This window comes from Halichoeres trimaculatus, unplaced genomic scaffold (genome assembly GCF_033239565.1).
Source record: "Halichoeres trimaculatus isolate MK-OKI-2021-1 unplaced genomic scaffold, fHalTri1.1 fHalTri1_scaffold_5, whole genome shotgun sequence".
NCBI classification, from domain to species: domain Eukaryota; kingdom Metazoa; phylum Chordata; class Actinopteri; order Labriformes; family Labridae; genus Halichoeres; species Halichoeres trimaculatus.
In genome coordinates, this window is record NW_027437183.1 from 8,407,094 (window position 1) to 8,420,249 (window position 13,156).

The following is a 13,156-nucleotide window of genomic DNA, read 5'->3' on the forward strand; positions in this document are numbered from 1 at the left end:
GACTCTTAACTCTACAAGTTTTCTAAGATAAGAGATAAAACTGAATCAAAAAACATTGGTATATGATTAGACATGACAATGTTGTGTTTAGTAAAGCTGGTTTTGGTCTTAGTTTGAACAACTAAATTTAGGACAGAAACTGTATTAATGGATTATTTTGCGGGTCATTTTCTCATTCACTCTGCATATTCATGTGTTTTTCAAATTGTGGACTCAGTAAAAAAACAAAATGTATTAAAAACACCCCAAGTCCAAAGCAGCCTCTCCACGCTGCATGCTTTGTCTCATTAACACATTTTTTACATCAATAAATATATTTAAATGTCTAAATCTGTAAGCCCTGAGTGGACATGCATGTAAACGTTTAACTGATTCCTAATCGATCACAAGCTAATGCCAGCTGTGGCTCAGAGCTGATTTCTGCTGTTCATATTCAGCAGGCAAATGTGTGCACAAATGAATCCCTGATCACCTGGGTATGACTGATTGATTCCTGATTCAATTGATTAATTTATCTCATGATATAGACGCAGATACCAAAGTTTTTGCCAGTCAATTTGATAAAAGAAAAATAACTAACAAATAAAAAAATAATAACACAGCTTTAAGTTTAAAAGAAAATAGCCATTTTTTATATCATTTCTATTTAAAGAGTTTGAACCTTTCTAATGTTGTAGAGATCAAGATAGTTTCAATATGAGCACAAACTACCACTTGAATTTCACACTGAATAGGTTATAAGTCCTCCATTAGACACCTGTTGTCATGGTCCATTGTTTTGAAAGACTGTAACTTTGAGGATTAGAAGACAAAGAGGGGTTACCAGCTGTTTCTCGTAGGAAATGTGTTCTCCGTGATACAGGACCACAATTAAAAATGTATGATGAGTGATAAGTTTAAAAAAAAAAAAATTCCATAAGCAAACACATTTAAATGCACAAAATGAAGCAAAGCTGAAGTAATTTGTGACTTGATGTAACTGTATAGGGTTGATCATCACTTTATCACAATGCTTCAGATTTACACATCTATATATTTCTGTTAGGCAATGAACAGGAATGTGGTTATCTATGCTATGTGCAATCAAGCATGAGAGCCCACGCTTACATGCTCACTGTGTTAATGATGGAGCAACTCACTGATGAACTAAATGAATTGAAAACATCATTTCTGTGACTATATTTTGGTTACTTTGGACATTACCTCTACCGTTAAAAATATCCTCTATGTCTACAATGTGTAACGAAAGAAAATAAAAAATAAACAGCTGAAATTATTAAGTAACTAGTTTTGATGTATTGATGTGTTCACTCTGACTTGGGAAAAAAATTTTACCAGCTTATTGCACAAAAGATACAAGTTACAATCATATGACTTTGAGGAGACATATCAAGGGAACAACTGAAATGAACAGTTATTATTGCGGGAAAGCGGGAAAACTATATCAAACATTTTTAGTTTATTTGAATGACTATGAAAGACTTCTAACTTCATTAGCTAAAAGGAAAGAGAGGAAGGCACCTTCTTGCTGTGAGGCAACAGCTCTACCCACTGCACATGCAGTTCTGAAACTTACCCAAAGTTACACACACACACACACACACACACACACACACACACACACACACACACACACACACACACACACACACACACACACACACACACACACACACACAAAAAAAAAAAAAAAAAAAAACCCACTACGTTAATGAAAGAAGTGTTAATTATCAAATAATTTACAGTGTAAGAAATTATTCAAGAGCATTCATTTGGGGCTTCTAAACCTGGTAAGAAACATCCTGCTCTTAAACGAAGCTCTTAATTTGAAATCCATGGCCGTATTTGGTGAAATTTAACGTCTTATTTTGAAAGCATTGCCCGGATGTTTATGAGTTTGAAGTTGTAGCCTGTCAGAGATATCAGCTGTTACTTGAGTTGTCAACATGTCGCCGCAAACTAACCGGTAAAAAAAATAGAGTTTGTGGTCTACGATCGGTCGGTGTCGGCCGTTCTTACCGGCAGAATGGAGACGTTCAATAAATTTACCAGCATGCTGCTGCACGCGCTGGAAACGGTAAGTTAACGGCTGCTTGGTTAGCTGTTAGCTTCTGTTAGCACAGGTAAAAAGTTACACAAAGTTAGTCAGAGCGGAGACAGGCTGGCAGGAGGAAAGACAAGCGCTTTAGAGAGATACGCAGGCAGTTTGGTGAGACACAGGCCGGCCTGAAAAGAGACACACCGAAGAAAAAAAACCCCAGTAAACTAGTTTATCCGTTGTTAATGAAGGTAACATGATCGTGGAGCTAACCCGCAGCTAACGCATACACAGTTCACATTGGTGTTGAAACTCTGCAACATGTTTACCTGCAGCAGATTGTGTCGACGTGGAGGAATGTGCTCAGGTGTTTAGACAGACCCGGGGCAGGTACTGACAGGAGGGAGGAAGGTTTTCATAATGAGGAATGAAGCTCAGAGCTATCATTTTATCAGGTTAACACTCATTTTCAGAGTCAGGACTCCTGTCTGTCTGCCCCTGCCTGTCTGCCCCTGTCTGTCTCTCTGCTTCTCTGTTTGTTTATGGGTGTAGCATCCTCTGACATAAAACCAGATGCAATATACCATAATGTATCAGTCCGTATAAATAATGGCCATTAAGCGGACTTGATATGGAAAGCACTGTTCATACATCAATGTAACACAACATGCTGCACAGAATCAAAGCAGCAGCAATGACAGTAATAGAAATGACAATAATTACAAAAATAATGGCAATGATGTGAGAATTAAATTATTATCCATTAAGAATCTTCCCCAATGTTCAGTCCAGATACAAGGTAAAGATAATTGTATGAATAAGAGATGATGTTGAAAACCCTATCTTTGTTCTTCCGTCTTTTTACCTGTGTGCTTTACCCATTACCTGTGTTTCTCTCAATCTTCTGAATGTATCTATATCTAAGTCTTTATACCCATCTTTTTGTTTTTAACCTTCCAGTCTCCCTCTGTCCCTTTATGTTTGTCTTAACTTTCCCATCTGTCCTTGTCCATCTTTTAACATGTCTGTGCAACTTTATTCACCTGTCTCCCTTCATCAGAGAGAGCCTACAGTGGATTTGTTGGAGTCTTTTGTGGATCACTGGAAGTCCATCACCAACTATTACATCTCGACAACAGGTGAGGACACACTCAGACTGTTACATGGCATCACCACAAGAGCCAATCATGTTAACTTTCTCTTGCTGTGTTCATGTGTTTGTAGATGACAATCGTCCTGTCAAACAGACAGACATCCCCTGGCACCTCAAACAGATGCTGGACATCCTGGTGTATGAGGAGAAAGAACAGGTAACGCTCACCTGTCTTGATGACCTGAATGTTCACACAGTTAAAAGGGGATGTCCAGACTTGGTAATTTCACACATCCCAGAGGATCCAGTCAACAAGTGGACACCTGTGTGCACAAGCATTCATACTTTGCATTATCAAGCATCTCAAAATGAACGATGTGAATCTGATCTTACTGTCTCGCTTCATATGCAAATAAACACAGAGCCCCATTTTCCCTCATTAGACTTTAAATATCATAACATAACTCAAATGTGATGCATACCTGCAGTACAAGGTTATGTGCACGTGCTGTTGGGAAGAGCAGGTGATCACAGACAATGATGATGCATGAAAAAACTTGTATCATGAAGAATATATATACTCATGTCCCCTTTAAATCCCCCCTGTCATCACCCCTGTACATACCCACCCAGAGCATGTGAGGGGACTGCAAGTGAGCAGGAAACAAAGCGTACAGATTTTGAAAAGAGCACAGAGTGGGGTTCTTTACCAAGTATGGCTAGGTGGAGCAGAGTGCTGTCCCCCTCCAGTTTTGCTCTATAACTACTTATATCACTGATCTGAAGCATGCACAAACCTGACTCAAAATCAGAATAAGAACATATTTTTTTGTAGCAAGCATGGAGTAGAGAGGGATGCAATCTAGGCTGTGCACTGTGTGGTAATAGGCGGAGCAGCATGGTGAGACATGGTGAGCTGGCAGGAGGCATTTTGGTACCAGGTCTAAACAGGGCCTGAACTTTTAAAACAGCTTTTATGTAAAGTGAATCTGCATCACATTGCCAGGCTATCAGTGGAGGTAAAACTTGAATTACCTGTACAGAGGGAGATCTCTTCTACTCCCTCATTCTTGTCCTACAACTACAGTATCACACAGAGACAGATAAGCAGAGGTTTCCTGTTTGTGATCAGATGAGATCAGACTCCTGATCTGCTGGAACAGTAACAGGGAAACACAAGAGATCACAGCACAGGCATCATTTTTGCAGTAATGATGTACTCAGTCTTGAATAGAGCCATAGATGAATGCATTGTTGTACTGATTGCAGGGTGTGGAGCAGACAGGACCTTGTATTGAGTATCTGCTACAGCACAAACTGTTGGAGACTCTCTGCACTCTGGGGAAAGCTCAGGTAACTATCAACCCTGATCAAGCCAAATTTGACTGTTTATTGTGAAACTAAGTTTAAAACCCTTCTTGTCCTGTTCTTCCTCGTCCTGCTCCTCCTCAGTATCCTCCTGGCATGGTTCAGCAGGTTTTAGTATTCTTCACTAAGTTGTTATCTCAGATGCAGAAGCCTCTGCTGGAGCTGGTCAGTGTCTACAAACCTATTCAGGTAAAGTTCACACCTGCCCCTTCTCTTAAAAGTGTCCCCCTCTTGCAAAAATCTGACAGCAAGTCTGCTTGCTCCACAGAAGCTGATTCGTCTCTGTGCTCTTCCTGGCTCTAAAAGTGAGAAGGATGAAGCCCAGTTCTTACTGGTAGTCTGCTCCAGGATCAAACGGGATCCACAAACACTAAGATACGTTTTAGAGGTAGAGAAAGTTTTTTAAAAGCATACCTAACTCTAGGGAGTTATGTGACGGAGTCCTTTTAACACTAGCTTTGCTGTCTTTACTTCTTTTCAGATTCTCGACCAAACAGCAGCCAGAACACCAACCTCTGAACATTCACAGCCCTGCACACAAGCATCTAATCACACAACAGCACATCCAACACCCTCCAGCCAATCAGATTCACCTAGCTGCAGCTCTGTCCAATCAGAGTGTGGGCTGCTGTCTGCTTTGATGCAACTTATCAAAAGTCAGGTAAGTTGGAATGAAAATGTTCTATGATTTGTCAGGTTTTAATTTCTTTGCTCTCAGGATGCTATTTATGTTTTTTTGTCATTTATCCTGTCATTCTGATCCACTGCTTGTCCCCTCAGAAGGGGTCTGTGCGTCTGAAGGCCCATGAGAGTCTGTTGCTGCTGTGCGGTCTGCAGTCTGCATCTGCAGGGGAGATTCTGTGTGATCAGACTCAGTTGGCAGAGCTGCTGGCTGGGAGGCTTCAGGAACTTTACTCCCTGCTGCCTATGGAGGATCTGGATCATGGAGAGGTGCGAAGCTGGCCTCAAAGTGCTTGGAGGTAAACACTCAATACACAATAAAAAGAAAGAAATATGTGAAACGTAACACAGTAATCATTATTTTCATCATTTTTTTCCATGTTTTTGCAGTTTTTAAAATTTCATTATCCTACAGTTTGAGAAACATTATCTGTCAGTGTCACTATAGCCAGTTTTTGTTGTAGTAATTTAATCATCGTGTAACAGAGTTTGTTGTGTTGTCTGTATCTACACTCAGAAGTTTGATCACCTTTCTTCATTTGCTTTATCTTGTCATCAAAAGCCCCTGTAAGCAAAAAGTAACACTGTCTAAAAGCTTCTGCTGAAATCTGAATGTTTCTCCCTCCTTCTGTGTGTGTGCACCGGTGACATTAATATGTGTCTGTGTGTTGTCTAAGTTCTCAGTTCACAGGCTCTGATCCCAAACCATCGTCTCCTTCCTCTGATCACATGACCAACTTCTTCTCCTGGTTTGACTTCCTGGATCAACTGATGAGAGAAGCCCCTCAGGTATAAAAACACCTGCACATAGTATGTGAACTGGGATCCTTCAATGTAACAGGTTCACAGTTACTATACAGATACACCTGTTCCTCTCTGAACTGCAACACATGACTGTGTGTGTGCATGTGTGTGTTTGCAGGTGTTATCATTAAAGCTAGCTCAGTGTGTTCATCAGCTCTGGTTGTTGGATGTATTTCAGCCCCAACTTCAGCACACGTGAGTGTAAACATCACTTCTCATGCTCATCCTCCTCCCATCCTTCCTTTTCCTCTTACCTGTCCTCTTCTCCCTCCTTTTCTTCCATTTTCTTTTCCCTTTCTTCTTCCTCTTCTATTAGTAGTTTCATGATAAGTATTATTGTTACTTGCTGTATTGGTAACAGACAGTAGCTACGTTTACATGCAGTCATTAACCCTTTAACAGTCATGCAAATACCAATTACCATTTTTGAAAAACCTGAAAATCACCCCTGGGTTACTCTTTTTCTAACCTGAATATTTAGTCATGTATACTTAAATCGGGATTTCCCCATTGAAAGGAACATCAATTTGTGTTCTGTTCCCAAGGAATCTTGGTCTTTTGAGTGCAGGAAGTCCTGTCATTTCCCGTCGTGCTGCTGCTGTTGTTGTTGCTGTTGTTGCTATGGACACAGGAAGAAGAAGCAGAAATGATGCATATTGCGTCATGGCGTTCTCCATTCATGACTGTTTTGATCGGGATACCATATAAACTGGAATAACCCTGTTTGCTCACGCATGTAAACAGGTTATTCCAAATGTTTTAGAAACCGGAATATAGACCTTAACCTGGATATTGACTGCATGTAAGCATAGCCACCATCAATGGTTTGGACTGCCTCTGATACCTTGGTGTGTCTGTGGTCCAGGTCTGAGCAGGTGGTCCTGATCTCCACCTCCCTCCTCTGTGCTGTAGTCAGACTAGTCCAGTCCTCGTCCCTGCTGGATCAGCTGGTTCACTTCATATTGAAGACACACAAACTGACTGAGCTGCTGCTGCAGCGCTGCGACCACATCTCAGACCAGGTGAGTCAAGCTACAGAAGCCTAACAGGGACAAACTTCACTGCAGACCGCCTGCCTGTCAAAATAGCTTAAAAACGGCGTGTGTCTCTGTTCTCAGATCAGTATGACGTCTCTGTGTCTGGTGGAGGAGCTGCTACAGAAGCCTCACAGGGACATTCTGGAAGTCCTGGTGTTGAATTTTCTGCAGGGTCGTAGTTACCTGTCCAAATCTGCTGCAGGTGTGGAGGACAGGCATACAGAGAGCAGCGAGACCAATGAGGACAGCGAGTGAGTTTGTGAACTTATGTGACATCATAACATGACATCACTGCTGATATTTCATTTGCAGCGAGTGGAAGCTGATTATTGCTCACTTCATGAGACTTTAAAGTTGTTCTGGTGTAAAAGAAAATACATTTATTTCATCTTGCATATGTTTTGGCTCACAGACTTACAGGATGATTTGTTTGTGTTGTAGTGATCTGGAAGAGGACCCGTTCTTCTCTGACAGCTTATTGTCTTCAGACAGTCCGCTGCTCCCTTCTCCTTTCTCCCCCTCTTCCTCCTCCTCCTCTGCTCTCTCTTCTCCTTCTGGACCGGGGTCATCTGCTGATGTTGTCAACAGGTAACTGACACACATACTGTTTTTTTTTTTCGCTGAAAATCTGACCCCACATTGAATTACAGGTGCTATGAAGTGATGAGTGTAAATAGATTACCAACCTTGTCAAAGGTTATTTCATTTTCTCTTTTGTGGGGAAGCATCACTTTAAGAGTGAAATGACTTTAACATTGATTCAAAAAGTCCTCACAGTGCCTTTAATGTGTCTGTCGAGCTGTTACTTATCCAGCCTAATAATAGATTAGTGTGAGATGAAACTATGGTAACAAAAGTTCTGATTCTGCTGAAGAGTAGGGGGAGTTTTTCCTGTGTGAGTGCTCTAATTTATTCACTAAACCTTAATGGGAAAGCTGAACTGAGCTATGAGTCTATATAAAGTGACTTCACATCCTCTCATCTCCAGCTCAGCAGTGAGGGAGAGGGATGATGAGTAGCAAAGGTCTCAGGCTGGAGTGAAATGAGTCAGAGACACACTTCAGTCACTGCTCAGCCTGTTTGTGTTCAGGAGGAGTCTCAGCTAGATTTACCCAGCAGCAAACAGATACCTAAGAGCATCCACCACATCCCAGACAGCATACATCAGATTTGTCAACAACTATTGTTTGTGTTTGAGTTCGTTTATTACTCCTGCAGTGGGGACTGAAGTGTTTTTACAGGAAAGAAACCCCTTACATAGATTTAATTAATGTCAACACAATCTGTGTGTGTTTTCTTCTCTGTAGCTTCCTGTGTTTAGTTCCTGTTCAGGTTCGGTCGGCTCAGCTGCTGCAGGAGGGAGGATACGAGTCTTACGTCCATGATGCTCACACACTGGTCAGAACACACTCACACTGACTTTTACATCATTACCTTTGAACACATTTTACAGATATATCAACCAGATTACTGAACCTTGTTGTTTTATCCCCCTCCTTCAGGTTACAGAGTGTGAGTCTTTCTCTCAGTCGTGGGATTGGCCGCTTGCTGTCCCTCCTCCTCCCTCGTCCTCCTCAGGTGAGGTGGAGGACTTCTTTGAAGGTCACCTCCTCAAAGTTCTCTTTGACCGTCTTGGCCGCGTCCTGGAGCAGGTATAACACCTGTCCATCTGTGTCGTGTGCTGAGTCAGTGTCTCTGGTGTGTTTGTGATGATGTCTTGTATTTTCAGCCGTATGAGTTGAACCTCCAGCTCACAGCAGTCCTGTCCAGACTGTCGGCCTTCAACCACCCACTGCTTCACGAGTATCTGCTTAACCCCTACATACACCTGTCTCACTGCTCCAGGTCGCTCTTCTCCGTACTTATCAGGGTAAGACAGAAAGATATGCAGCTGTCTCACTACTTCTGCTTCTCTGCATCTTTTAGAGTATAAGATCATGAAAGTGGATGTCTAAATTCGGCTGATTGTCACTTGTCTTCCTCTTAGTTAATGGGAGAGTTGATGCAGAGGATCCAGCATGTTTCCAACCTGACAGATAGATTGTTGAATGCCAGGAAACACCTTCTTGGGCTGAACCACAACACTGGGTAACTATCTGTCTTTATGACTGTCTATCTGTCTCAGGGGCTAGTACACAAAATAAATCAATAGCTTGTGAATTATGCCTTGTTTACCATACTTACCTCCTCTATTTCAGTGTTCAGGTGTCTTGTTTATCTGTGTACATCTCTCCTTTGTTTGCGCATTCTTCTGTGTTTGCATCCTCAGACTGGAGCACCAGACCTTACTAAGAGGAATCATTGTGCTCGAGGAGTTCTGTAAGGAGCTTGCAGCCATCACCTTCGTCAAACTACCTCTAGAGCAGGAGTGACACACCCGGACCAGCTTGAACAGGAACAATGTTTACAGGAACAACTGGTGCGATTGATCTCCACCCTGAGATCACACGCAGACCGAGCTGTCAGGCGAACAAGGTACGCCATTATGAACTGGATCAGGCAGAGCTGAGACAATCAGGATGGTCTACCTGGACTCTTTTAAGCATTTAGGATTTTAAATGAAGTCTCTCAGCCTCAGGTGCTGAATGTCTGAGGCGACTTTGAACGCCTCATTGTCTCAACCTTAATGAACTTCATTCTGATACAGGGACTTCAGAGCCTTGCAGTTTTATTTATTTATTGTAGTTTCTTTTTTTTATTACACTCTAATTTAATGATTGATGACCCAAGCAAGAAATTAACAAAGTATTATTTAAAGCACAGAAGATGTGACTGTGGAAGCCAAATATGAAAATAGAATTAGATCATAAAAATAGATGTCACATTAAAAGACAGATCTCATCCAGGGATCATCCATATTGAGCCAGTGAGACCTGGAGACAGGTGGAGGGCAGCATCAAAAGATAAAATGTGATTAACTCCAGTAAACAGAGTTTGGAGGAATGAAATGACGATGACTGGACAACAGAAAACAGACTAAGTGATGCAATAATATGTGAGAGGTGGAGCCACTTGGGGATGATGTGAAGGCCTGGTCTGACTGAAACAAAAAGCATGTCCCTATTTGAGAGTTGCATTCTTCGAAGGATGCAGGCCACAAACAATGCATCTCTAGTATCATGCAGATTCTTTAAAGGCTGAGCTAAAATCAGACGATCAGACTGTTTGTATTGCAAAAAGCAGCTTCTGTCACCAAGCTAACATAGCAAACATCAGGTACCTGGTGAGCTTTCTAAAGACTGCTGCAACTGCTGAAAGGACATTAAACACTAATATATCATGAATGTTTTGTAGTTTTCTATTTAAAATATATAAATTTAGATCAGAGTTTCTTCTTTTTAAGTTGCATCTTTTGTACTTACATTTTACAGACAACATAAACACAGTGCAATTGTCTCTTGCAAAATAATCAATAGACCAGCGCTGGATTTAATCCCCCCACCAGTTGCTAACTGCTTGCTCAACCACAACTCACTGCTAAGCTGAAGTGCTTCCTGGCCTCTGACACTTTTGTTGATGTGTTATTCCTTCATTCAGAGCCCAATCCACTTCCACTAATGCAACAACTACTTCTCCTTGGGTCATACAACAAAAGAAGATGTACTTCATGTACATAAAATAAAAAAAAACATGTCAAAGAAGATACATAACTAATGAAAAAGAGTTTTATTTTGTTATTTTTCATACTTGTTCTTCACTTAGTTGACATCTTACCTCTCCTCTTGACAACACACCTAAACATCTGTTACAGTTCCATGAAATGTGAAGTTTTATTTTACACTTTTATTAATCCCAAAGACCTATGAATGAATGTGACCTCACTGAGGGTGTCGTCGTGTCTGCTTTATTGCCTGAAATGATTCATGCCTTAAAAATAATGTATTTATGCCTTAAAAATAAAATGTTCCCAGTCTTTATTCTAACCAGTCAAACTGTGTAAGAGCTTCTGAATAGGTGATTCAAAACTCAAGGATAAAGTGTTCCCATGTGCCTGATGATCAGACTGTTCAGTTATTTATACACAGCTCACACTGAAAGAGTTTAAAAATAGCTGAAAGATGAATTGAAGCTTTGTTGCTTTGCTTTCACTGAGTTTTAAAAACCTAAAAGACACTTTAGAAATATATAAACGTTGAGTGTTTTAACAAGGTTAAGAGATTTTAAAACAAACAACACAAGGACAGAACCAAGCTTTGTGTTTTATATGTCCTTTTAGATGAAAAAAATAAGATATTTTTGATGTTTACCTGACTGTTTTTGCCTGCTGATTGTCTGAAATGTGCCAAAAAAAGACTCTGCGTGTCTTTTGTTGTGATTCATTTGAGTTTAAAAACAAGTTATGGATTATGTTTTGACTTTGAATGACTGGATGTGCTGATAATTGGTTTGTGTCATTTTACTGATTGAACCCTTTCTTTAGTTTGTAGAAATAATGATTTTTAGCTCTTGTTTTTTTATGTGATCAGGTTGAAATGTGAAACTTTTAGTTTTTTTATTATGTCTAAGAGTGGTGTTATAATGCAGCTTTACTTTTCTGTTTTTGAAGTTTGATGAAATGTTCATGAAACAACATGTACCTTAGTGTATTGACAATAAGGAAACTCATTAAATTATGCTCTTTAATCACAATAAATATCAGAGAACTACATAGAAAGAGTGTATCTACTAACATGTTCTTCATGTGAATAGAGGAAGAATTAGGGTGTGTGTGTGTGTGTGTGTGTGTGTGTGTGTGTGTGTGTGTGTGTGTGTGTGTGTGTGTGTGTGTGTGTGTGTGTGTGTGTGTGTGTGTGTGTGTGGTGTGTGTGTGTGTGGTGTGTGTGTGTGTGTGCGAGATGCTCTTTCTTTGTCTGAGTTCTGCTTTTAAACTCAGTGAACAATGAATTTACAGGTTTTGATTTAATTTGTTTAACAACTCGTTACCAAATATCCCCTACAGACTTCTGTAAAATGTATACACCCACTCATCTTCTCTTTTCTCCCAGGACAGATTCGTTTCTGTAATTTTCATTCAAACTCGAGTTGAGCATTACAACCCTAAGAAAATTATCATTATCTCGAGAATATAATGCTTTACCACCCATATGTTATATGTCATTAACGATGACAGATCATCGTAACATAAGCATCAAGAATAAAAAGCACTCCATTACTAATTCTTATATTTAGGTAAATTATTATGATGTTGTTGTTTTATAGTTATTTTTTCAATGGCTGTCAATGTTAATATGTTTGTCTCAGGGTTACAGCCCTCCGTAGCTCCGCTCTGCTGTTCTCATGATGAACTGCAGCCCTGCATCATCTCCATCCTCACGTGTCAAATAGCTGCAGGGAAACACCGGCACATCGGAAGTCAGGCCTGTACCTTTCAAAATAATAGCACGAGAAAAAAGTAATATTTTGTTTTAACGGAAAATGCGTCGACTAAGGTGGTGGTATCTTGAAGATGGTTGGTTTAGATTAATTGAGTAATACACATAAGAGAAAATCATAACTTACATGCATCTCCTTGTCATATTAACTTTTAAAATTCGTTATGTCTTTCTCATTTATTTATTCACCTTTATTGTATTTGTGAAAAATTAGGCTAATAATCAGATTTAGAACTAAACATCTACATATATAGATAGTAAACAGAAAATTATAAGAATAGAATAGCATGACAGTCTTGATGATATCAACAATGCTAAATTTCTTTCACCATAGATATACATTTATTTTAATTTCACATTATATTTTTTCAAAATGCATTGAGTTTGTTACTTAAAGAGGATAAATTGATAAATTAGGTCCAAAAAAAAGGTAGACATTTTGCAGCACAAGTTTCGAGATTCAAAGGTAAAGAGGAATTTTTTAAGATTTCTTTTTTCTCATGATTAAAAAAAACATCTTAATCATTTAATACTTTTTATCTGGCAATTGTTTTTATTATTATTATTATTATTATTACTATTTCATTTATCTATTTATTGGTAAAGCGCCTCAGTTTCTCTCTTTTTTTATTACATTTAAAAGAACAAATAATAATGAAATAATGTTATTTTACGAGTTAAATTTGAAAGCCCTCTTTTTTATTATTTAGTCGTTTGTTTTATACAAAAGTTGATAATCATTACATTTTTGTACAGACCGTTG

At 39.5% G+C, this 13,156-nt stretch overlaps 1 protein-coding gene across 1 annotated transcript; it reads left to right on the plus strand.

Moving 5' to 3' along the window:
- The first annotated feature begins 1,875 nt into the window (after window positions 1–1,875).
- Window positions 1,876–11,539, plus strand: LOC141791023 (FHF complex subunit HOOK-interacting protein 2B-like). Its single transcript, XM_074671205.1, has 18 exons — window positions 1,876–2,077; window positions 3,099–3,177; window positions 3,263–3,348; window positions 4,401–4,484; window positions 4,584–4,688; window positions 4,768–4,887; window positions 4,981–5,160; window positions 5,280–5,479; window positions 5,858–5,969; window positions 6,103–6,179; window positions 6,850–7,006; window positions 7,103–7,272; window positions 7,463–7,609; window positions 8,329–8,419; window positions 8,524–8,673; window positions 8,751–8,891; window positions 9,009–9,109; window positions 9,291–11,539. The coding sequence occupies exons 1-18, from the start codon at window positions 2,027–2,029 to the stop codon at window positions 9,391–9,393; spliced, it is 2,154 nt and encodes a 717-aa protein (XP_074527306.1). The 5' UTR covers window positions 1,876–2,026; the 3' UTR covers window positions 9,394–11,539.
- Window positions 11,540–13,156: the final 1,617 nt, after the last annotated feature.